General features: G+C 35.6%; 1 protein-coding gene across 1 annotated transcript in view; it reads left to right on the top strand.

The window, feature by feature from the left end:
• ACTR3 (actin related protein 3) overlaps window positions 1–27,300 on the top strand; it is a 74,891-nt gene that overhangs the window by 29,626 nt on the left and 17,965 nt on the right. The window contains exons 4-8 of the mRNA XM_032250669.1: window positions 8,727–8,837; window positions 12,648–12,743; window positions 15,020–15,127; window positions 20,621–20,764; window positions 23,345–23,518. Coding sequence (XP_032106560.1) covers window positions 8,727–8,837; window positions 12,648–12,743; window positions 15,020–15,127; window positions 20,621–20,764; window positions 23,345–23,518 — 633 coding nt within the window. The remainder of the gene's footprint in view (window positions 1–8,726; window positions 8,838–12,647; window positions 12,744–15,019; window positions 15,128–20,620; window positions 20,765–23,344; window positions 23,519–27,300) is intronic.

Raw genomic sequence — 27,300 nt, 5'->3', positions numbered from 1 at the left:
TAATAATTACTCAATATATGTTGGCCATTTTTACATAGAAAAGATTACTCAGGCCACATTGACAATGAAGAGAAATTATTTGGGTAAGGTAAGCATGATTCTGGGAAAACTAGATAATTGACTATTGCAATAGTCTAGGCAAGAGATATTAGTGACTTAGACTGTAGTGATGGCAGTGGGGATAGAGAGAAATGGAAATTGTGTATGTGCATTCACACACACAGCTATTTAACTTTTATTTTGGAAAACTTCATATGAAGAAAAAGAGAAAAGAATATAATGAACCCCCACGTGCGCATCACACAACTTCGGCGGTTTTCAATCTATGGACAATCTCATTTTGTCTATAATCTTCCTATTCCAACCTTCAATTATTTTAAAGTAAATTGTACATATTATTTCACTTACAAATACTTCCCTCTTAAATATGAAGACTTTTAAAAAAGATAAATATGACACCTAAATTTAGTATGCAGGTTTTTAATACTGTCTGATATCTAGTCATTGCTTACATTTCTCTGATTATTTACTACTATATTGGTCATTCTGTTTGAATAGACATTAAAATGTCATCTACTCACTAGGTTTAATTGGTAATTCTCTTATGTCTCTTTTTATCTATAGGTTTTTTTCCTGTGTGTATGTTTCTTTTCTTTTTTGTTCTTGCTGTTTATTTATGGAAATAAAACTTGGGTGTCTTGTAAAATTTTCTGTATTCTAGGGATTCTGATTATTACATCCTTATTGGGTCATTTAACAGGGTACCCTATTTCCTATATTTACTTTTTTTGTTGTAAATGGTAGTTAAATAGAAGTCTGATTAGATTTGTGAGAGGTTTTTGTTTGTTTTGACAAGGAAAAAAAGTGGATAATTAGAGTAACAGGGCGTGGTTAATGAGATATTGGTGATAAACTAGGCATATCAGTCAAGGGTGATTCCCAGTTCATAATAGTCTGTTTATCCCTTATCTGCTGCGATTGAGAATGTTAAAGGAGAAACTTCCAAAAATTATTTTATTTTATTTTTTTTTTGAGACAGGGTCTCACTTTGTCACTCAGGCTGCAGTGCAGTGGCACAGTCACAGCTTACTGCAGCCTTGAACTCCCGGACTCAAGTGATTCTCACACCTCAGCCTCCTGAGTAGCTAGGATCACAGGTGTGCGCCACCATGCCTGGCTAATTTATTTTATTTTTTATTTTTATTTTTTTTTGAGATGGAGTCTTGCTCTGTCTCCTGGCTGGAATGCGGTGGCGTGATCTCACCTCACTGCAACCTCCGCCTCCTGGGTTTAAGCAATTCTCCTGCCTCAGCCTCCTGAGTAGCTGGAATTATAGGAATGTGCCACCATGCTTGGCTAATTTTTGTATTTTTAGAAGACATGGGGTTTCACCATTTGGCCAAGCTGGCCTCGAACTCCTGACTTCAGGTGATCTGCCCACCTCGGCCTCCCAAAGTGCTGGAATTACAGATGTGAGTCACTGCGCCCAGACTTCTATTTTTTGTAGAGACAGGTTTTCCCTCTGTTGCCCATGCTGGTCTCAAACTCCTGGGCTCAGTGATCCTCTCAAGTAGGCCTCCCAAAGTATGGATTACAGGCATGAACCACTGCACCAGCCATTTAAAAAATGTTTACTTGACATATAATAATTGTACATATTTATGGAATATGTAGTGATGTTTTGATATGTACAATGTATAATGATCAAGTCAGTGTAATTAGCATATTCACCTTCAACATTTATTTTTTGTGTTGAGAATATTCAGAATTTTGTTCTATCTGAAAATAAATAATAAATTATTAACTGTAGTTATCCTATAGTGCTATAGAACACTAGAACTTATTCTTCCTGTCCAGCAGTAATTTTGTATCCTTTATTCAAGCTCTCCCTATTCCTTTCTTTCCCCTACCCTTTCCAGCCTCTAGTAACCACTTTTCTACTGTCTGCTTACATGAGATCAATTTTTTTTTTTTAAGCTTTTGCACATGAATGAGAACATGCAATATTTATCTTTTAGTTCCTAGCTTATTTCACTTAATGTCCTCTGGGCTCATCTGTGTTGCCAAGAATGACAGGATTTCATTCTTTTTTTATGGCTGAATAGTATTGTGTATATATACTACACATATCTATATGGACACTTAGGTTGATTTCATATTTTGGCTATTGTGAAGAGCACTGCAGTAAACATGAAGGTGCAGGCACCTCTGATATAGTAACTTTTTTTCCTTTGTATAAATACTTAATAGTAGGGTGGCTGTAGCATTTGGTAGTTCTATTTGTGTTTTTTTGAGGAACCTCTGTGCTATTCTTTATAGCGTCTCTACCTGTTAACATTCTCCCCATGTTATGTGTGAGTTCCCTTTTCACCACATTCTTGCCAGCATTTGTAATTTTTTGATAATAGCCGTTCTAACTGTGGTGAGATGATATCTCTTTGTGGTTTTGATGTGCATTTTCCTGATGATTAGTCATGTTGAACATTTTTTCATGTATTTATTGGCCATTCGTGTGACTTGTTTTGAGAAATGTCTATTTAGATTATTTGCCCTTTTAAAAATCAGTGTTTTTTTTTTTTTTTTTTTTGCTGTTGAATTGTTTGAGTTCCTTATACGTTCTGGATGTTAATTCACTGTCAGAAGTACAGTTTTCAGGAATAGGAATTTTCACTCATTCCATAACTTGTATTTTCACTCTGTTGATGGTTTTCCTTGTAGAAGGGTTTTAGTTTAGTATAATCCCTTTTGTATATTTTTACTTACGCTTCCTATGCTTCTGAGATCTTATTTGTAAAATCTTTCCCCATACCAATGTTGTGAGGGTTTTTTCCTAAGTTTTCTTCTAGTACTTTTATAGTTTTGGGTCTTACTTTTAAATCTTTAATTCATTTTCAGTTGATTTTTCTGTATGGTAAGAGATAGAGGTCTTGTTTCATAAGGAGAAACACTTGACTGGGGTAATGTAGAGAGGAGAAAGTTAGTTTAATTTTGAACAGATTGTGTGTGAGGTATCTGTGAGACATCTGAGATTTTGTTGGAGTCAAATATGTGGATTTTGGATGAGATTACCCAGGGGAACGTATGACAGGGGAAGAGGCCTAGGACCGAGCTTGAGCAGTGTGCCAGTTAGGTTTGAGTAGAGGAGGAAAAGTCTGCGAAAGAGGCGGAGAAAGCATGGGTAGGGATGTAGAGGTAAACTGTGGAGTGGTGCTGAGATGAGCTAGAGCCCATTATCATAAGGTGATCATTTGTAACCTTAATGAGAATAGTTTTAGATGAGTAGTTGGACTGCATGAAAGTAGCCTTGTGAGTGGTAGGCCAGGAAAAAGTAACAGGAAGAGTACTGTTCATTGAGTTTTAATTGTGATTGGGAGGGAGAGATGAAGAGACACATTTCAAGGTTAAGATGCAAGACGTATCTGAATGCTAATATGAAAGAACTATTGAAAGAATATCTTCATTTTAATGGAAGTAAATGAGAAAAAAAGACTATGGAATCCATTTTACAGATTTGGAATCAGTTTTACAGGTTTGAATTCTTGACGGTTGGCTTCTGCTGCTTCTGCAAAATGTGTGGTTGCATCATCTGCTGGTAATGGAATGGATGCAGGGAGAAGATGAAATCTGAGTGGTAGGGGCAGCAATTGAAAATCATCATTGTGGAGAGTAAAGATGAACAGAGTAGAGGAGCAAAGCCTTACCAGGCAAGGTTAGGCCCATTTGAGAATAATGATTATGAATTCTTAACATTAACAACCCAGTTACAAATGTTTCTGCAGTACGGTCAACATTTTGGAAATAAAGTTTATATTAGGGACATATGCTGGGTTGGATTTTGGTAGACAGGATGAAAAAAGGATGTGTGAAGTAAAAGTGATGGGTCAAAATCTAGACTGTGTATATGGATGGTTAGGGAATAATTAAAGCACTCAGTGGACTGAAAGACTTACTTGTGTTCAAAAGAGATATCTGGAGGTGGTTGAGTATGCTAGTATAGTAAGAGGTTGTGATTAGAGAAGGGCTTGCCTACATTTCAGGGATTGAGACATGATAGTGACCATGATGTAAAATCTATACTATGACCAAAATGGAAGAGAAACCACTGAAGGTGATGAAGTCAGTCAGTCCAGAGGCCAGAGTTCCTCTCCATTAATTCTGTCCTCTCATTTTAAACACATTTTCAAGTCTTCTGAGTGCTACAGATAAACCAGAACAAAACTTCTGTCAATCTTTATTCCTATCTTCTGGCATCAGCAATTTATTGTTTTGTTTTCCTCTTTCCTTTTAAAACCATTCTTCTTACTGAGTCTCAAGATATTTGATATGCTTTTTGTTAAACCAATTATATGTAACAATTTTCTTCCTTCTTGATTTGTCTTTCTTTCACAGGATTACTTTGATGGTTCTCTTCCTAACATGGAATATTTGTTTTGTTTGTTTTTATTTGTTGCTTGTATTGCCACTGGTTTCTCCTTTGCCACTGCTCAAATGTTGGTTTCTCCAGGTACTGCCTTCAGTTCTCTTTTTTTTCCTCTTCTCATAAAATGGCATGACTCAATCTTTTATTCTTTCTTTACAGACTTTCTCTAGGTGCTCTCATCCATTCCTTTGTCTGCAGCCACAGACTAGATCTCTACTTTCAGTTCCTTGACTACATCTCCATCCAGCTATTTCCTGGCTCTTGAATTTTAATATATTCAAAACAAAATATATATACTCCACTCTTGTTTACTCCAAGATCAGACAAAACACAGTTTCTATGTTCTGATTAATGGATCTTGTCCATCCTGACTTCAAAGCTAGAAACCTATTGATATCTTCTGAGTTTTCTTCTCTTTCTTTTTTTTTTTTTTTTTTTTTTTTTGGTGACAGGTGTCTTGCCCTGTTGCCCATGTTGGAATGCAGTGGTAAGATACTGGCTCACTGCAGCCTTGACCCCCTGGACTCAAGTGATCCTACGACGTCAGCCTCTTGAGTAGTTGGGTCTACAGGTGTGTACCACCACACCTGGCTAATTAAAAAATTTTTTTTTGTAGAGACAAGGTCTCACTATATTGCTTAGGCTGGTCTCAAGCTCCTGGGCTCAAGCCATTCTCTCACCTCGGCCTTCCAGAGTGCTGGGATTATGATTATAGGTGTGAGCCACATGCCTAGCCCTTTCTTATTCTTATTGACTGAGAAATCTTCAATGTGGCCTAATGTCATCCATACCACAATTGATACTCTTGTTTTCCCTCTTAGTTCTATTGAGGTTCATTTCAGCTTTCCCAATGCTGCTATAATAATCTTCCTAAAAACTGTTCTTATTCCCCTTCTTGAAAATTTCTATGCTTTTCTATTTCTTATAGAATAAAACTCAAATGCCAGGCAAATTTTTGAGAATCTGTTTCCTTTGATCTAGAACTGGTATGTCTCTCTACATACCTCACCTCAAACCTTTTGGCACATATATTTCTCAGTGATACCCTCAGTTTTTGCTTTTGTTTTATATCATGCAGTGTTTGTCTTTTGATAAATCTTTTTCTGTTCTCCTCAAGTTCCTCCATACCTCTCATTCCCCTGCCAAAAAAATCCAAAAAAAATAGAAAGTGAAAGTGAGAATGTTGCTTCTTTAAGACCCAGCTTAGATATGACCTCCTCAGTGAAACCTTCTTTTCTCTCACAAGACAAGGTGATCATCTTGTTCAAGGAACTATTTATTTATGAGACTGAGTGTCACTCTGTTGCCCAGGTTGGAGTGGAGTGATGTGATCTGGCTCACTGAAACCACTGTCCCCTGGGTTCAGGAGATTCTCCTGCCTCAGCCTCCCCAATAGCTGGGATTACAGGTGTCTGCCACCACACCCGACTGATTTTTTTATTTTCAGTAGAGATGAGGTCTCACCATATTGGCCATGACGGTCTCGAACTCCTAACCTCAAATGATCCACCTACCTCAACTTCCCAAAGTGCTGGGATTATAGGAGTCTCACTCTGTTGCCCAGGCTGGAGTGCAGTGGAGTGATCTCGGCTCACTGCAACCTCCGCTTCCTGAGTTCAAGTGATTCTTCTGCCTCAGCCTCCCTAGTAGCTAGGATTACAGGCGTGTGTTTATATTTTTAGTGGAGATGGGGTTTCACTATATTGGCTAGGCTGGTCTCAAACTCCTGACCTCAGGTGATCTGCTCGTCTCAGCCTCCCAAAGTGCTGGGATTACAGGCATGAGCCACTGTGCCCAGTCAGAACTTTATTTTTTAAAAAAATCTGTAATGTGCCGGGCGCGGTGGCTCAAGCCTCTAATCCCAGCACTTTGGGAGGCCGAGGCGGGTGGATCACGAGGTCAAGAGATCGAGACCATCCTGGTCAACATGGTGAAACCCCGTCTCTACTAAAAATACAAAAAATTAGCTGGGCATGGTGGTGCGTGCCTGTAATCCCAGCTACTCAGGAGGCTGAGGCAGGAGAATTGCCTGAACCCAGGAGGCGGAGGTTGCGGTGAGCCGAGATCGCGCCATTGCACTCCAGCCTGGGTAACAAGAGCGAGACTCCGTCTCAAAAAAAAAAAAAAAAAAAAAAAAAAAAAATCTGTAATGTAACATTTGTTCGTATACATTTCTTTCACTAGACTGAGTTTTTTGTGTGCAGGAAGTCCTTGTTTGTTTGTGCTGGTGGCTGACAGTAGGTACACAGTGATAATTGATGAATAAGTAATACTTAAAACATTTAAATTAGTGAATTTCCAGTAATGTTAAAAATTGAATGATACAGTAACTATAATTTTTTTCCTTCCCTAAAGCAAACTGGGGAGTAGAAGTCATTTTATAAGTATAATGCCTTAAAAAGTAGTGTGGAAACTAGAGTAAGAAGATGATGTTAGGGATGGATACTACAAGATATATTTGTTTATTAATTTGTTTAACTTTAGGTATCGAATGTATTATGTTCATGGAATTATATTCTGTTACAGAGGTTCACAGACTTTCTCAGTGCCGTTAGTGCCTCAGTAACGTTTTTCACCACGCTACCTAGATCAAAAGAAATGTCTAATAATTCTGTTTATTAAATACCTAGGTCTAGGCAACTTAGTAGCCACTTGAAAAAAAAAAAAAAACAAGACACTTAAATTGGAAATATTATTGTTTCATTGCTGAGTAATCACATTACTGTTAAGATGATTATTTCTGTTAGGCACTGCACGACTTCTCAAACCTGGAATCAGATGGGACATTGCGACCCTGATTTCTTGTTTTACCTAGATGTTATTTTGTGATATACTTACTGAGTACTAGTTGGGTCAGGAGACACCCCCCCCCACCCAGGCAGGCTGAAGGTTTTGAGAGGCAGACACCCAGATCTAGCACAACAGAGTGCATCTATCCTGGGGACCAACAGCCTGAGAGCCTGCAGGGCTGACAGCTCTCCAGACTGAAGACCCCAAGCAGATTTTCGTCCCCATATTTATTTGTTCTTTGACAGGTGATTCTTATTAATACACAGGTGTTTTCTATATACACATAACTCAAGAATATACCAAGTAGGCAGCTGTTACCCGCCTGTCACTAATTATAAACTAAAAGGTATCCTCCGCAAAAGAGCCAGGGGGGCAGGGTAAACTTAATGTTTCTCAATAATGATACTTGGTTTTTATCCCAGCAACTGCTGTCAACCCAGCTTCTCAAAGAAATAATATCATTAAAAGGAGTATATAATAGTATGATTTATTGTTGAAACTGAATTACTGTGACTTTTAGATCATGCAGTGTCCAACTGATATTGAGTATCACTATATTTCCCTGGAAAATTTAAACTACTTTGTAGTGTCCTTGTGAATTTCTGGTAGTGCACTGGGGTGCCTACTTCATTTTCTGTGGCTATAATAAATACTTGAGATGGAGTAATTTATAAAGAAAAGAGGTTTATTTTGACTTACCATTCTGGAGGTGAGGAGGTCCAAGATGAGTTGGCCACATCTGGTCGACCTCTGGTAAGAGTCTCATGCTGCTTCATAACATGTTGGGGAAGGGTAGGGGAAAACGACAAAATACAAGGGACAGCCTCACTTTATAACAGCCTGCCTTCAACTCCTTGGAGAATTAACTCAGTCCTGCTGAGAGCTGCATTAATTCCTGTAATGACCTGATCACCTCTTAAAGGCCCCACTGCCTCTCAATACCATAACACTTGGCAATTAAATTTTAACATGAGTTTTTGTGGGGAGACACCACATCCAAATCATAGTTAGGTATCTTGGCACACAGTTTTGGAAGCAGGATTCTTATACATTTATAAAACTTTTCTTATAAAATTTTATATGCTTGATTCTTATGATTATTCTAGGTATCTACTTACCAGGTGCACTTTTTCTATTCAGCATACAATAAATACTTGTTAATGAGCTAATGAATTAAAAATTAAGGAGATTTTGATAAAGTACGGTTTTTTTAGGCTTAATTTTTATAGGTTAACTTATCCTTTTATTACAAAACTTTTAAAATCTAGAAAGATTAGTACAATGACCATTTAGATTTAATAGTTTTTAACATTTTTACATACTCACTTTGTTGTTATTGAACCATCTGACAATGCATTGTTGGACTAATTTATCTTTAAATCTTTTAAGGATGGTATGTAGTATCACACCTAAGAAAATGTATCCTCATCTAATATCCCCTAATGATCTAATATTTCCTTTTTGTGGTTTTATTTTTTATATTAATAATATTTAATTTGTATTTCCTTTCTAATAGTGGCCAATCCGCCATGGTATAGTTGAAGATTGGGACTTGATGGAAAGGTTTATGGAGCAAGTGATCTTTAAATATTTAAGGGCAGAACCTGAAGACCATTATTTTCTTCTGGTAAGTTACAAGTTATACTTTCACTGAGGAAATTTTTGAATATACTTAATGAGAACATTTTATCACACTTCTTTGGTATACTTTGGTTATTAAGTTATCATATGTCTGAATGACTATTATAAAGTTGTATCATCTTTAAGACCATCTAGTTATGGCTACAGGATAATAGTAGTATGTCAAAGCACCACGTTTTAAACACTTAAGAAGTGCTTTGGTAATTAATATCTAATCTTGATGACAGGAGCAGTAAGTAAAGTTCAGAAAAAAGTTAGAAACCTGTGACACTTCCTTTTTTTGCTTTTAAAAAATAGTCTGATTATTTCATTGGTATTTCTTCTTAACAAAAATATAATTTAATTTTTAAACATCTTTTTATTAAAGCAATGCATGTTCATAACTTAAAAAATCAAATGCCTTTATAAGATTTAAAACAACCAAATAACACTTTCCTTTCTTACCTCTCCCATCCTTTGATTCATATTCCCTGGAGGCAAACATTTCGATTTTTGAAAAAGTTTGCCCTGGTAGCAATCTTACAAATTTAACGTGTTTCTTCTATTTCTTATATTTTTAAAAATATTATACATTATTTACCAATTTCCTAATAAAAAAAATGAGAATTTCCATTTTTTCCTTTTCTCTCCTTCAACGCAAAATGTCTGTCCGTTCCCTACTCCTCACATTTAGTTATATCACAATTTTTGGTTAAATTCAAATTCTGTGTCTTATGGTGATTTCGATGGACTATAAAGTTGAAAGAATCAGAGTATGGACACTCATATACCCACAATCTAGATTTGATGATTAATCTTAACATTTGGCTGTAATTGCTTCATGACGTTTGTCCATCTGTCACTTCATTTTAGTTTTTAAATCACTTCAAAATGATTTGCAAATGGGAGTCATTTGACCCCTACATACTTTAGCATGTACTTAATCAACTGGAGCTGTGATTTGTGTATGGTTATTCTTTTCATATAAAATTTACATATCATAAAATCACCTATCTATACCATTTGACCAGGGGTTGGCAAACTTTAAAAGAGCAGATAGCAATTATTTCTGGCTTTGCAGGTGATACAGTCTCTGAATAAACTTAATGAGAACTTAAGGGGTCTCTGTCACAGCTACTCAGCTGTGCTGTTATAGCATGTTAGCAGCCACATACAATACTTAAATTCATAGGTATGGCTGTGTTTCAATAAATTTCTTTTTACTGAAACAGGTAGTGGGCCGCATTTGACCTAGAGGATGCATGATGTGGTTTGTCCGATCTTTGTTGGTTACATACATCTGTGTAACCTAAACTCTTACCAAGACACAGAGAACTTTACTATCAGCCTAGAAAGTTTTCTCATGCCCTTTTGTAATTAATCTCTGCTTCCATGTCCTAGAGGTAACCACTGTTTTCTTTCTTTTTTCAGCTGAGATTAGTTTTGCCCATATCTGAGTGTCATATAAATGGAATCATGCAATATGTGCTTTTTGGTGAAATACTTTTACTTAGCATAATCTCGAGATTGATTCATGTTGTTACATATACTGGTGATCTGTTACTTTTTGTTGCTGGGTGGTATTCTGTTGTATGAATTTGCCTCACTTTATCCATTTTTCCATTGATGAACACCTGAGCTATTTCCAGTTCTTTTTTTTTTTTTTTTTCTTTTTTTGTTTTTTAGACAGGATTTTGCTCTGTGGCCCAGGCTGGAATGCAATGGAGCAATCATGGCTCACTGCAGCCTTGACCACCCAGCTCACATCTTGATCTCCCAGCTCAGCTTCCTGAGTAGCTAGGACAACAGGCCCACCACACCTGGCTAATGTTTTCTGGTTTAGTGATGGAGCCTCACTTTGTTGCCCAGCCTGGTCTTGAACTCCTGGGCTCAAGTGATCCTCCCGCCTTGGCGTCTCAAAGTGCTGCCACCATACCTGGCCTATTTCTAGGTTTTGACTATAATAAAGTAGTTTGACCATTGTGAACCTTCTTCTACAAGACTTTTTGTGGACATATGTTTTCATTTCTCTTGTCTAAATATGTAGGTATGGAATTGCAGTGTCATAGGGTAGATGCATGATTGATTTTTTTAGGAAAACTTTTGCAGGCGCCCCCTCCCCCCCAATAATGCACTAGTAATTTGGTTCTATTGAATAATTTGGTTTGTCAGTCTTTTAAACTTTTTTTTTGAGACACAGTCTTGCTCTGTCGCCCAGGCTGGAGTGCAGTGCTGTGCTCTCAGCTCACTGCAACCTCCGCCTCTCAGGTTCCAGTGATTATTGTGCCTCAGCCTCTAGAGTAGCTGGGATTACAGGCATGAAACCACAGCTGGGCAATTTTTGTAATTTTAGTAGATACAGGATTTTGCCATGTTGGCCAGGCTTGTCTTGAACTTCTGGCCTCAAGTGATCTGCCCACTTCAGCCTCCCAAAGTTCTAGGATTATAGGCATGAGCCACTGCATTGCTGGCTTGTCAGTCTTTTTAATTTTAGCCATTCTGGTGGGTGTGTAAGATTTTTCATTTGCTTTAAATTTAAATTTAAATTTTCTGATGTTGAGCAGTCTTTCATGTACTATTATTATTATTATTAGCTGTTTATATATTTTCCTTCATGGGGTCCTCTGATTATTTTTAATGTAGATTTTTTTTTTCTTGGAGTTTATAATTTAACTGCCTTGGTTTTTAGTTTACTTAATTTGGTATGTATTCATCAGTAAATTATCTCCAGACTTTTAAACATAGCTTCAGAACTCTTATAAATAAGTTTAAACACCTCAGGGAGTTTAGCTTATAAAGGTTTTATGTAAGGTAAGGTGTACTTAGTTTTACATTTATTATGTTTCTTTTGAAATAATAATTTTAAAAATTAATTAATCCATTAATTTTTAATGGATTAAAGTTTTATCACTTTTACCTTTGTGATTTGTGCTCCATAAATTTAGGGAATCATTCCTTACCTTAAGGTAAAAAAGAGAATTCTGTATTTTTTAAAGTTAAAATTTTTTTCTTCTTATTTAAGTATTTGAGATACCACAAAGGATTGGATTGTTAGACTCACAAAAATAAGAGGTCTTACCCAGTGTCAATCGTTAAAAATTGAAACAATTTAAGTGATCATAAGGCATAGGTGAAATGTTAAGTTCAACACTGCCAGATCTCTGGGTCCCTCTTTGCCTCTTTAGAGTATGTTCTATCCTAGACTTAACCTGAGGTTTATCAGTGATGTATGCAGTCGTATAACTTAAACAGAAAGAAGAGTGCTGTGTAAACATCTCTATTCTATGCTCTTAACGGGTAAACTAATATATTTTTCAGAAAGCTATACCATTAGATCTGTAGAATCTCAGCTTGTTTACTATAATCCTAGATAGTTTGGAGACATTCTGCTAAAAGTATTACTTAGATGAGGGCTCTCCTGCTGGCAGGTAACATTGATGTTTTTTTCTGGAGGTTTTTCATTACCATATTTAAAGGATGGTTTGACTGTATCACCTTTTACCTACCTACCTCCAATGCTTTCTCGCCCTACTTCATTTCTTTTTAATGTTTAATCTGTATGAGTGGCAGGATATAGGGATTCAGGGTTTTTTGTTTTGTTTTGTTTTTAAATGTGAATTACCATATTGTTTTCAGCTATGTACGGATATGTTTGAATTCTCTATAGTTTTCCTTTGATCTCTGTGTCTGTCTTTCTACCTGTAAATTTAATGCATTTTAAATAAAATGTTTGAAATAAATTACTTCTCATTTAAGAATTATAAAATTATCAAAATAATCTGATATTGTCTATTTAAAATGTCATTTATTTCAATAGACTGAACCTCCATTGAATACTCCAGAAAACAGGGAATATACTGCTGAAATAATGTTTGAATCTTTCAATGTTCCAGGCTTGTACATTGCTGTGCAGGTAAGCAAGTTCATATTTATCTAAGTTTGATTCTTGAATTTTAGTCTATTTTAATTTGCTGCCTAAAATATGTACTTTTTTCTTTTTTTTCCTGCAAAGGCTTAAACATAATGTCAAAGCATGTTAGACTTCTTTCCTGAATTGTTAATTTAGAAGTAATATTATGGGAAATGGAGATATTTAGTCAGGAAAAGAGAAGTGTTAAACAAATAAGTTAATGGTGTTTGGGTATTTCAAGGGCTTTCATAGGACAGAAATAAAGGAACTAATATTGAATGCTTATTCCATGAGAAGTACATTTTATATATATTCATTTATCCTCGTAAATAATCCTTTATAATTTATCCATATAAATCTTTTTGTGCTTTATTCTGGTCTTTTTTGGTTGACTTCAGGTAATCTGTAATACTTCATTTCATTTAATTTGTACATTTATCTGTATGCAACAGTCTGTCTCCCACCCCTCAGGATCAGAGCTTACCTCATTTTTTTCTTCCTTGTAGCAAAGGCAATACTTGACATATCACAAATGTGAAGTGTGTATTAATTTATTATTTCTATTAAAGAATTTCTATTTTTTGTTTCTGTTTTGTGGAGAAGGAAAAATAAAGTTGGAAATCACCTTATTCAGCGTTAAATGGTTAGCTGTGACATAGGCAGCTGAGATCTGTCTGACTTGGCTCTTTCTTGGGAACAGACTGAGTTTTTGTAACTCCAAGGTACACAGAATCAATAAATAATAATTATGGATGAATATTTTAACTTGGGTAGCAAAGAACTTTTTATTGTTTAATACAGTCCATAAATTTAATGAGCTGCCTTTTAAGTTCTCTGTTGCTAAAAATATTTAAGGAGTTGCTTATACCTGTCATGAACTTTATAGAAGAATTCAGTCTTGAGTGGGAGGCTCTTTTTTAGTTCTTAGAATCTGAATAAAATGAGGAGTTGGGGTAATTCATCTTTCACTTGGGAGTTTTTGCTTCTCATCTTATATTAAATATGATGAACTTATGTTTAACCATATTGTCAGGTATAGCTTACTTTAAAACACTGGCATCATGAGTTTTGTTTCATTCCTCTGGAGTTGTGATTTGATATTTCAGTGATTTCCTAGTGGCCTCTGAGTGCTCTTAATTTCATTATTTGATCTCTGTTCTGTTTTGTTGATGTTCAGTAGTCAATGACATTTCTGTAACATGATGTGCTGATACATAACTATTCTAGTTTGGGGTCTTAACTGTTTACTTGTAAAAGTGATCAGAGATAACTCTTGGTTGTAGATGATAGTTTTGAACTTACTTAAAAAGGAAAGATATCTCACAATGATGTCTAAACAGTGTATATATATATATATATATAAATGTATGTGTATATATATTTTACTAGTGTTAAGACAGAATTTTTCATTGTAAGATCTTCAAAAAGTAATGTATAGTTCTGTTAGCCTATAGTGACTGTGTGGTGATTGTGCTAAAATGATCTTGTGTTCAGATAGAAGGGTGACCTAGATAGCTTTCTAGGTCCCTTTTGGCTATTACAGTCCAGGTAGGTAAAATAAGGCCAGTATAAGTTTAGTTGTTTTTAATTACTTAGTCATATACTTTGCTTGAGGCTTGGATTGTTTTAAGAAATTTAGTTTTTAAAAAATGAACTATGTTAATTTCTTAAATCTGACACTTAAAGAATTGTGTTGTATTGTCTGTACCAAGGTTTTTCATAGAAAAATTTTATCAACTTTGCTTCGTAATTAAATCATTGTAGTATTTGGAAGTGTGTGATGGCATATAGTCATATAGTACTAAACATATGTTGCATCAAAAAAATTTGAAGATAGAATTTTTAAGAATAATAGTTGTTCATAGTCATATATGTATTGAATAACTGGAGGTTGGGTGTTTGTGTACTTTATGCCTTACGTTGCAATTTGTAACAGGCCAGCCCATGTGGACATAGTTTAAGTTCTGGCAAGTTAGTTCTACAGTATTTCATGTGGTCTTCCACATTTTGGCATTAGGACAGAAATAGCCCTTATAAAATATGTAAATCTTACAAATATGCTTCTAAAAGCAAATGCAAACCTGTAAGTTTGTCTTTGTAAAATGTAGGGAGTGAGCTATTTTATTGCATATTACAAATTTAATTTTATGTATTTTCTTTCCACAGATACTACATTTAAAATTGAATAAAGTACTCCAGGAAACTAGTTTTGTTTTTTTTTTTTTTCAATTAACTCTTTGTTTTTACTTTTTTGCCTTTCTTCTTTCTTTGTGCTCAAGGCTGTTCTTGCCTTAGCTGCATCTTGGACCTCAAGACAAGTAGGAGAACGGACATTGACTGGTACGGTAATAGACAGTGGAGATGGTGTCACTCATGTCATTCCTGTGGTAAGGCTATTTTACAGTTACTGAACAGAATATGAAGTAACACATCTGGCAAAGTTAAATTATACGAACTGGTATTACTTTTAAAAAAGTTTACTGTGCTTTAAAATGTTGCTATAATTTGGCCATTTGTTCAGTTATACCTATATTTTGCTCACCTTTTAAAAATTTTATAAACATTTCCAAATGTTTCTTTTGCTGTAGGTTTGTACTGCATTTAAGAAAATTGTGAATTGCAATATCTGGAATGGAAGTGCATTAATGGCTTTCATTCTGTTTTCCAGTTGGTTGTGTGTTAGCCATTTGATGACTTCCTTTTTTTTTTTTTTTTTTTTTTTTTTTGAGACGGAGTTTTGCTCTTGTTGCTCAGGATGGAGTGCAATGGCACAATCTTGGCTCACCGCAACCTCCATCTCCCAGGTTCAAGCGATTCTCCTGCCTCAGCGTCCCATGTAGCTGGGATTACAGGCATGCAACACCACGCCTGACTAATTTTTTGTATTTTTAGTAGAGACAGGGTTTTTCCATGTCAGTCAGGCTGGTATTGAACTCCCGACCTCAGGTGATCCACCTGCCTTGGCCTCCTACGGTGCTGGGATTACAGACGTGAGCCACTGTGCTCGACTTCTTTTATTCATAATTAACAGATGTCACACTGGTATATAGGGTAACTGTATAACAGTTAGTTGTAAGTACGTGAACTTTAGTGGATGCATTATGGTTTGTATTTAATAAAGCATATTAAGAAAAATGCATCAAATTAGATTATTTGTCAGAAATAACATTTTTCTTCCAAGGCCTTTGTGCTTCCAATTCCTAATGATAAATCAGGTCTAAAAAAAAATTATGCCTAATGAATTCAAAATGGCTGTTAGAATTTATACTGATTATTATTAAATGGGTATATGTAGAAAGGTTTATCTTTTAAAGTAATATTTATATTATATTGAACATGATTTAAGGAATTAAATTATTTTGAACTTTTTAAAAAATCTCACTCCGTTGTTTAATGCATCAGGCAGTGCCTGTTGAGGATTACATTAGGGTGACTGCCTTTGGATTAGACTCCTGGTCCTCCTCCACTTTCACCCTCATGATATGTGTTGTAATAGTTTTAGTAGTAACTACCATTGTTTAACGATAGCTTTATCAAGATATAATTCATATATCGTTCATTTGTTTAGAGTGTACAGTTTATTGATTTTTAATATATTCACAAAGTCCATTTATCACCACAATTTTAGAACATTTTCATCCCCCACAAAGGAACCCTGAGTTTATTAACAGTCACCTCTTATTTCCCCTTGATGCCCTTAGCCCCTGGCAACCATGAATCTACTTTTTGTCTTATGTAGATTTGCCTACTCTGGCCATTTTATGTAAATGAAGTTATACACTCTGGTCTTCTGTGACTGGCTGCTTTAAAATAGCTGAACATTTTCAAGATTCATCCATGTTATAGCATTATAGTATTTTATTTCTTTTTACTGCTAAATAACTCATTGTATGGATATATGAGATTTTATATGACTTTTGGGAGGTATTTTAGTAAACTTGGAAATTAGGACATGTCCAGGATTTGATAGCTTTTTATAGTTTATTTGACAGTTTATTTTTCTTTCTTAGTGGTACATAAAATAATTGTTCATTTTAAAATTCTCATTTAAATCTGAAAATCAGTCTGTGATAAATATTATATTTTTCTATGAGTACCTCAGTTTACTCATTACAAAATGCAAGTAAGTGACTTGCCCAAGGTCACCAAATAATAGGTAGTGAGGCTGGGATTTGACCTGATTCTGCCTTTCTTCAGTCTTAACATCTACAAGTTTGAGTAGTACTATCAATATCTTGATTATTAGAATAGGTAATTTGCAAAATAGAAGTTATAAACATGAAAAAGAATGTGTTTTTTAGTAAGGATATTAAGAATGAGTATTCCGGCTGGTGTGGTGGCCCATGCCTGTAATGCCAGCACTTTGGGAGGCCAAGGTGGGAGGATCCCTTGAGCCTAGGAGTTCAAGACCAACATGGGCAACATGGCGAAGCTCTGTCTCTACAAAAATTCAAGAATTAGTTGGATGTAGTGGTGCATGCCTTTAGTCCCAGCTACTCTGGAGACTAGGGAGGGAAGATCACCTGAGCCTGGAGAGGTTGAGTCTGCAGTGAGCTGTGATCTTGCCACTGCACTCTAGCTTGAGCCACAGAGTGAGACCCTGTCTCTTTAAAAAAAAGGATGGGGGAGGGGGTATTCCTGTTTATTTACTTATTTTTCTGTCTTCTTTAGAATTAATGGAGTATTTTTTATTATTCCACGTTCTCTTCTTTCTTAATAGCTATGCTGTATCTGTTGTTGTCATTTTGTGTTTGCTGGTGGTTGCTATATGGGTTGTAGTAAACATCTTTAACTTATTGTCTAATTACAAATAACATCTACTACGTTATAAATAATAATTATACAACTTGGGCCTTCTAGCCTTTGTGTTTTTATTGTCATTCATTTTACTTCTGTATGTTGTGAACTCAATAATACGTTATTAACTTACTTGATTTTGAGGAGTATATTAGTTTGCTAGAACTGCTATAATGAAGTACTACAGACTGGGTACCTAAAGAATAATTTATTTTCTCAGAGGTCTAGAGGTTAGTTGTCAAAGATCAAGATTTTGGCAGGGTTGGTTTCTTCAGAAGACTCTTCTTGGCTTCTAGATGTCTATCTTCTTTATATGACTTCACATAGTCCTCCCCATACATGTCTGTGTCCTAATCTCCTCTTCTTAAGGACACTACTTATATTGGATTAAAAGAAGCAACCCTACTGCATTCATTTTAACTAGATACTACGTTGAATACCCTATCTCCAAAAACAGCCACATTCTGAGATAGAGGTTAGGACTTCGACATAGGAATTTGGTGGGGAGGAAAGACACAATTTAGCCAGTAGCAAAAAGTTATCTTTAAAAGAGATTTTTTTTTTTTTTTTTGGAGACAGAGTCTGGCTGTCTCACACAGGCTGAAGTGCAGTGGTGCATTCTCATCTCACTTCAACCTCTGCCTCCTGGGTTTAAGCTATTCTTGTGCCTCAGCCTCCTGAGTAGCTGGATTAGAGATGTGCGCCACCATGCCTGGCTAATTTTTTTGTATTTTTAGTAGAGATAGGGTTTCACCATGTTGCCCAGGCTGGTCTCAAAACTCCTGTCCTCAAGGAGTCCACCTGCCTTGGCCTCCCGAAGTCCTGGGATTACAGACGTGAGCCACTGTGCCCGGCCTTGAAATTTTGAAAAACCGTTCTTTTATTAACATACCATCTCTAATGCTCTCTATTCCTTTGTGAAGGTCCAGATTTCCACCTAGTATCATTTTCTTTCTGTCAAAATGACATCCGGTAACATTTATTATAGTGCTGATCTGCTGGCTCTGAATTCTTTCAACTTTTATACATTCTTTGAAAAAGTCTTTATTCTCCTTGAGTTTTGAAAGATGATTTTTGCTTGGTATAGAAGGTTGACAGTTTTCCCCTTTAGGTATCACTCCACTGTCTTCTGGCTTAACCTTGTTTCTGAAAATAAGTCAGCTGTTATTCTTGTGTGTGTTTATTTGGGTGCCTGTCTTCAAGATTTTCTTTTTATTCCTGGTTCATTGGTTTTTAGCAATTTGATTGTGACATATCTAAGTAAAGTTTTCTTTATGTCTCTTCTCCTTGGGGTTCATTGAACTTCTTGTATATATAGAGTTGTAATTTTCATATTTTGAAAGTTTTTGTCTGTTATTACATATTTTTTCTGTTCTTCTTTTCCCTTTTTTTGGTACTGTAATCACATATATTAGCGTGCTTCACAGTGTGTCTAAGGTCACTGATGCTCTGTTCAATTTTTTTTTTTTTTTGGTAATCTTTTTTCTTTATTTTTCAGATAGTTTTTATTGCTCTGTCTTCAAATTCACTATTTTGTCTTCATTGTGTAGTCTACTGTAATCTCATCTGGTGATTCTTTTTTTTCTTCTGTTAGATTTTTAAATTTCAGATACTGTATTTTTTTCTTTAGAAGTTCCATTTGGGTCTTTTTATATCTTCCATTTCTCTCTTCCTCATACTCATTGTTGACCTTCATAATATGGAGTATGTAGTTGCTGTTTTATTGTCCTTGTCATTCTTCTTTATTGTTTGATTTTTCTCTTGGTCAAGTGTTATGTTTTTCTGCTTCCTTGCATGCTTACAATTTTTGATTTGGCACTATATACATTGTTGTGTACTGGATTTTTCAAGTTCTTTATAAGTATATAGGATTTTTTCCTGGGACCATAGTTAAGATACTAGGAATTAGTTTGATCCTCTCACGGGCTTCTTTTAAATGTTATTAAGCAGGTCTGTAACAGGTTTTTCTCCAAGGCTGATTTGTCCCCATTCTTGAGGCAGTATTCCTGTGCGGACTCTACTTGATGTCTTGTTTTTGAAAACATCTTTCAACTTTGGCAGTGGAGATCAGGAACAGTTTCTGGCCATGTGTGAGCTCTGGAGGTTATTCTGTCTACTTTTTTCTAGGGTTTTCTTGTCTCACCTTAATGGTTTCCTCACAGGAATGTGCTGATCAGTAGTCAGTTAAAGAGACACTCTCTTTACATCTTCAGAGCTCTCTGTGCACCTCTTTCCCCTCCTGCAAACTTCAGCCACTTTGGCCTTTCTGAAGTTTAAATTCTATATTCCTAACTTAATGAGACCAGTTCTGTGTGAGTTCTCTTTCCCATTGTTGTGGCCTAATAACTCTCCCTGGACAGTGGGATAGGGTGTTTGTAACATTCACATTATTTGTTTCCCTTTTCTTAGAAAGTATCTCTGCCCTACTCTGCCGATTGTCAAATGTATGAAAACCTTTATTTCTTATAAATTGTCCTGTTTTTCTCTTTAAGTTGAGAGGGTAAATTCAATCCCTAATATTCTGTCATGCCAGATGAAGATATCCTTAATATTCTTTCCTAATTAGATTTAATTTTGCTACCTTATTTGTTATACTTCTGACATATCAGTAAATATGAATCAGTTCTACAGAATTTAGTTATTTCACATTATGATAGTATGTGGAAAGCTTCAGGTTTGTGAAATGGAAACCTACTTCATTAGGGAAATGATAGGCACTTTGTGGGTAAATGATCAGATTTCTTATAATGCAGTCTAAATTTTTTACTGAAATTATAAACGACTTTAAAATAGTACCATCTGTTAAAAAATCTGCTATCTTAAACCATTTGATATTTATATTTTGAAATGTATTATTTCTATGTTGAGTCATTTTAGTCATGGTTATAAACTGTCAATGGGAAGTTGCTGGCCATTCTTATTCATAGTTTCTGAGGAATAAAGGTGAATTCTGGGATAAAGCAGTCCTTGAGAATATAAATACACTAACTTAAGAAATTCGTCTTTAATGGTTTGTATTTTTAGGTTATATTAATTTTTAAAACACTGAAAGTAAATTTGACGTCTTTTTTCCCCCCTTCTAGGCTGAAGGGTATGTGATTGGCAGCTGTATTAAACACATTCCAATCGCAGGACGAGACATAACATATTTTATTCAGCAACTGCTGAGAGACCGAGAAGTAGGAATCCCTCCAGAACAATCTTTGGAAACTGCTAAGGCAGTAAAGGTAAAAAGTAGTGATAGAAGTGTAATTTATTTAAAAATTAAAATCACATTTATAACATTAACATGAGAAATTTTTTTTTTTTTCTTTTTTGAGACGGAGTCTTACACTGTTGCCCAAGCGAGAGTGCAGTGGTGTGAACTCGGCTCACTGTAACCTCCGTCTCCCAGGTTCATGTGTTATTCTTACCTCAGGTTCTTGAGTGGCTGGGATTATAGGCGCACACTGCCACACCTGTCTAATTTTTTGTATTTTTAGCAGAGATGGGGTTTCACTATGTTGACCAGACTGGTCTTGAATGCCTGACCTTGTGATCTACCCACCTTGGCCTCCTGAAGGGCCGAGATTACAGGCTTGAGCCGCTGCACCTGGCCAACATGAGAAATTTTTTTTTTTTTTAAGTTTTTAAAATTAAAAAAAAATTTTTTTTTAAGTTTTTAAAATTAAAAAAAATTTTTTTTTTTAAGACGGGGTTTCACTATGTTGCTCAGGCTGGTCTTGAACGCCCGACCTCAGGTGATCCGCCCGCCTTGGCCTCCAAAGTGCTTGGATTACAGGCATGAGCCACCACGCCCATCTGAGAAATTCTTAATTGAACAACAGCACTTAAAAAATAATCTTGTTAACCAGTTATAAATTATTACTCTTAAATATATTTAAATTTATTTAAATATATCTCTGTATTTCTTGCAAGAAAATTATTGCGCATTACAACAGTTTGTCTGTTTTCTTCATATTTCATATTTGTGAGGAGTAATATATAAGAACACTTTATTTACTAAATGACATACATTTTTGTGATTATTCTCCTTATTAAAAATAATTATTTCATTATAAAGTCCTTGCACCTCAGTTTCTTCACTGAATTCTTTATTTTAATCCTAAAAGCTTTTATCATAAAAATTATCTTGATGCACTTGATTTATTATGCTATAGAAGCAGTGTTTGGCTCTAGTGATGGGGCACACAGAAGAAAAACATGAAGGCTATCTAAAATCTTACTAATTTTTTCTGCTATGTAAGTATTATATCAGTGCTTCATGCAAACTGTCAAAATACTTTAGCATTGCCGTTCCAACTTATTATTTGCCACATAACTAAAAAATTTCAGTGGCTCTCACATGTTTTGAAAAGCAAAACTGCCCTGGCAAAAGTAAATTTTACTTGTCTCTCTTTGCATTTTTTTTTAATTACTTTTAAATTTTTAAAATTTTTATTTTTAATTTTTATTATTTTTATAGAGATGGGACCTTGCTCTGCTACCCAGGCCGAAGTGCAGTGGCACAATCCTGGCTCACTGCAGCCTCAAACTAGACTCACATGATCTCCCACTTAAGCCTCCTGAGTAGCTAGGACTACAGGTGCCTTTCACCATGTCTGGCTAATTTTTTATAGGGATGGAGGTCTTGCTATGTTGCCCAGGCTAGTCTTGAACTCCTGGCCTTAAGCAGTCCTCCTGCCTTGGGATCTCAAAGTGCTGGATATGAGCCACCATGCCTGGACCTCTTCATGTTTATGGGATTTTCCTTGCTCGTCAAAGCTTAAAAATGAAAATTTATCAACTACTTCCTAGGCAGTAAAGAAATTAGTAAATGACTGCCAAAAGTAACCCTAAGTTGGTGGCATAAGAATTAAATATATAAAAAGTTAATGTGAATACTACTGATTCAAAATCTTTGGGAAATCTGTGAAATTAAAACAGAGCAAAAGGAGAAAACACCAGAGATTTAAATCTATTGCAGAGAAGATTGATGGTCAGTCTGAATGTCTTTAAAGGAATATGATTTCTTTGTCATTCCCACTTCCAAGGTTTGGAGAAGATCTTAAATAGTGTAATCAAATGTCTTTTGTTTCCAGTATTTTTTCTCTTTGTGTATTTTAATTATTACTAGTAATATTTGCATCTGTTTTGGATGGAGCCAGTGATGTGTAAAAATACTGGAAAAGTAAGTTTTATTTAAAATAATATAGACTGGCAGTTGGGAGTTTATAAATTACAAATACGATGTTATAACCTATAATATATTTTTCAATGTTTTTGATGAAAACTTTTACTTAGGTCATATAACCAAATATGCAGCGAAATAGAGTAACTTATATTTTCAGCTTTTTTTCTTTGGTCATTTATTTACTGAGACCATAATCAGTTTTGTTTCAGATAGATATTAAGGATGTATATTAATTTGTGTGGTTATTACAATTATTACTTATTCTTCAGTTCTGTATTTTATTTATTCTCCTTACTTAGAGCACAAGATTTATTATTACTGAGACTAAATGTTGAATGATATTAATGAATATTTTCAGGAAATAACATTAAAATAGTAGAAATCAGCTCTCCAGTCTCTCAAATATTAATTGTTTATACATAAAATTAGAAAATATATGTACAAGTATGTTTATTTGTATTACACATATGATAAATCCTAACATGAATTTTTCTTCCAGCTTAAATTCCTAATTTTATTTTCTGAAAAGTTTTTTTTTTTTTTCATTTGATTCTAGTTTACTGAAAACATGCCATTCTTTTTTACTGTTCGTGTAATAAGCAAAAAAAGTTACTTTTGTTTCTTTGTTTTTTAGGAGCGCTATAGTTATGTCTGCCCAGATTTAGTAAAAGAATTTAACAAGTATGATACAGATGGGTCAAAATGGATTAAACAGTATACTGGAATCAATGCTATCTCAAAGAAAGAATTTTCCATTGATGTTGGTTATGAGAGATTTTTGGGACCTGAAATCTTTTTTCATCCAGAGGTAAGTTTTTTTAAACGGAATTATTTAAAAATACTCAGCAGCAAATATCAATTAATAGATACTCAGAAATAATTAATCTCAGACACTTTCATTGGTATACTAAAGTACAACAGTTTGAATCATATATTTTAAGAAAAAATTGCTTCTTCACATGTACCCCAAAACCTAAAATGTAATTAACCAAAATTGCCTGAAAAGAAAAAATTGCTTTTGTTAAAACAGGCAATGTTGGTATTTTTTTATATGTTTAGAAAAAATCTTTAAAAAAACAAAAAACATGTGGCTTATGGGGCATCACGGGAAGAGGGGAGCCCTTAAATTTTTTTTCTTCCCTCACTCATGAACTCAGGTCAGGTAAAGTTTTATAATCATTTAAATAAAATATTTTGGAAAAGGTTCTAGAAAGTTCCCCCCTCCCTATTTGTGTAAAATGACTTATACAAAAACCTTTAATTGACCATCAAAATATATAACTGGTAGCAAACTAGTCTTTTGTCTGTGAAAGTTTAGCAACATAAATTAAGAAATACATGCTGGGCCGGGCGCGGTGGCTCACGCCTGTAATCCCAGCACTTTGGGAGGCCGAGGCGGGTGGATCACGAGGTCAAGAGATCGAGACCATCCTGGTCAACATGGTGAAACCCCGTCTCTACTAAAAATACAAAAATTAGCTGGGCATGGTGGCGCGTGCCTGTAATCCCAGCTAGTCAGGAGGCTGAGGCAGGAGAATTGCCTGAACCCAGGAGGCAGAGGTTGCAGTGAGCCGAGATCGCGCCATTGCACTCTAGCCTGGGTAACGAGCGAAACTCCGTCTCAAAAAAAAAAAAAAGAAATACATGCTTTTAATAATGGAAAATTCTTCTGGTAACTTAGTATCAGAATTGTAACTTTATTAGTAGAGTTACTAATATTATATACTCTCCTTATTTAATGCTAAGAACAGTTATTTTTAAAATCTTGTTTATTCACTCAGCAAATGTTATATGGTTAGGATTTTCATGATCCCAGCTTAAGCGCTGGGTATTCAAAGACAAAAAATTATTTTATCTTGCTCTTATTGAGTTCAAAGAATAAAAGAGATGAATATTTAAACAGGCAAGAGTGTAGTTGCTTTAATGAGTGCTTGTATCTGTTGAGGGCTTAGGAAGAAAGAGCATCTAAGTCTGCTTGGGAGAACATCTCAGAGGAGATAATGGGTTGAGCTGAGACTTAAAGGATGAATGGGTGTTTGTCAGTCGTGTGTGGTAGGGGAGAATATGTATTTCTGTCAGGTTAGCTAGGCAGATTGAGGTCTTAGGCATGAGAGCACTAGATAAGAAAAGTATAACTAACAGATTGGTAGGAGAGGGATCCAGAGAGGTATTTATGGACCAAGTCTTGAAGGGCAGATATGCTATGCAAGGGAGTTTGCTGGATTCTGTAGTCATGCAAAAATGTTAAGCATGGAAGTTAAGTGACAGATTTATGTACGATATTAGAAAGTTTACTCTTGCAGCATTGGTTTGGATGGATTGGAACAAAGGTGTGAATTATGTTGGAAATAGGTGATTTTACTACAGTATTTCAGATGAAATATGAATAATATTTGTAGGTCGATGAGAATGAGGAAGGAGGTGAGAGAAAAATAAAATCAACATAATTTGTAATTGCTTAGATATGAAGGGAGTAAGAATATGAGGAATCTGGTAATTCCCAGGTTTGTAACTTTGGCAACCCAGTGTGGCATCCACTGAGATTTGTAATACTGAAAGGGAGGTGTAGGTGAAATAGAAACAGATGAGTTTATTATATGCACCTTTAAAAGGTTCAGAAACAAACACTTGGGTGTTGTAAAGTCATCACCATGTGTGGGGCACAAAGGCAGAGGTTGGCTGAGAAGAGGCTGTGGAGTAGAAAGGTGAAGAATAGGGCCTTTGTGAACACAGACACTTAATGGACAAGCTGAGTAAGTGGAACCTGACAGAGAGGTAGAAGCCAAGCTAATGGATTATGGGCATAAAATGGAGAGAAGTTAATGTTTCAAGAAGGGATGGTAAATAGTGCCAATTGCTGCAGTGAAGTAGCATTAGAGGAGACCTTAGAAATACTGCGAGTTTTTCAGCTTCTAGGTTGTTGGTCATCATAGGGGAACAGTTTCAGTGGAGTGATGTGTTAGAGCTTGTTGCCTCAGTGAGAGGTGAAGGTTTGGAAATCAGCAGTGTGGACATTCTTCTGGGAGATGGCTACGAAAGAAAACAACAGTGGCTACTGGGGACTGGTAAAAAGTCAGTTGCAAGAATAAGACTGAGGATAGTTTTAATTTTTAAGAGGGTTTACTCCAGTGATAGGAGGGAAAGAATTAAGTATAGGTATAGGAAAATGAACTAGGAAGGTCAGAGATGCAAATGGGTAGTTCAAGAAGTTGATCGTCATAGTTCATAGTTTTAATTTTTTTATGAGGTGAAATCAAGCCTGTGTTTTGGGAGAAGGGATTGGACATAAAGTTGAGGGCTTGTGAAGAATAATGACTTTCATATTTACTGTTGAGGGGAATTGAGAGAGTGACTAGTGAGTGTATATTAATAGTATGGGGCACTCATTCTCTACTCCCGGTAGCAGGTTGGAGACCCAAAACTTTCAGTTGTACAGTAGTGTCCCTTCCCCTCTCACAGACAGTTGTGGCAAAGGAGGAAAAGGTTTTGACGAGGCAGAGATTAAACTGTTGCAGCACAGAGAGCAAATCTCGAAAGCCAAATTACCTAGAGATAGCAAGGGATACAGGGATTGGAGATCATGATGAATTGACACATAATTACTGTGAATTGGTAGCAGAGGAGTGAGTACAAGAAGAATAAGGAATTGTGGTCAGACTAGTATACTGAAGTGTGAAGGTTTTTGATGGTACATTTTCTTTGCAGTTTCTCAAAAAATAAAAATTAAGAGGATGTATATACACAGTTTTAAAGGTTAGGTAACACTGAGAGACTTAAAATTAGCAGCTCTTCACCCTCCCACTGCCATTGTGTTCTATAGAGCATCCACTAGCTTTTAGTTATTGTTCTTGGTAATCACTCCCAGATTTCTAAGTACTGTCACGGTATTACAGGAACATGGATGGAGCTGTTTCTTGATATGTCACTGTTAGTGGTTTAAATGCTAACCTCCTTTTAGATTAGTTCTTTCTAGACTCTCTTTTCTTCTAGTCTGACCATGTTAGGTTATTGTTATTAGGTAAATCAATAGTATTGTAATGTTTATAATATTATACCTGAGACTGTTGTTCACTTTTGAGGCAAGTAGTGTAATGTGATTCTTTTCCCTTAAAATTCAGCTTTTCTTAAATTTTCACCTTGTTTATTCCTTTGCTTTCTTTTTTTCTTTTTTAACTTTAAGTTCAGGGATACATGTACAGGTTTGTTATATAGGTAAACTTTTGTCCTGAGGTTGTGCAGATTATTTTGTCCCCAGGTATTAAGCCTAGTACCCATTAGCTATTTTTCCTGATCCTCTCCCTCTTCCCACCCTCCAGCCTCCAATAGGACCCAGTATCTGTTGCTTCCCTCTGTGTGTACTTACCATTTAGCTTCCACTTTTGAGTGAGAACGTGCAGTAGAGAACATGGTTTTCTGTTCTTGCATTAGTTTGCTGAGGATAATGGCCCCCAGCTCCATCCATGTTCCTGCAAAGGACATGACCTCATTCTTTTTTTTTTTTGTTTTTTTTGAGACGGAGTCTCGCTCTTGTTACCCAGGCTGGAGTGCAATGGCGCGATCTCGGCTCACCGCAACCTCCATCTCCTGGGT

The sequence above is a fragment of the Sapajus apella genome, unplaced genomic scaffold (genome assembly GCF_009761245.1).
Source record: "Sapajus apella isolate SASKATOON/1434 unplaced genomic scaffold, GSC_monkey_1.0 scaffold72, whole genome shotgun sequence".
Classification (NCBI taxonomy): Eukaryota; Metazoa; Chordata; class Mammalia; order Primates; family Cebidae; genus Sapajus; species Sapajus apella.
This window is presented reverse-complemented; position numbering and strand designations above follow the sequence as displayed.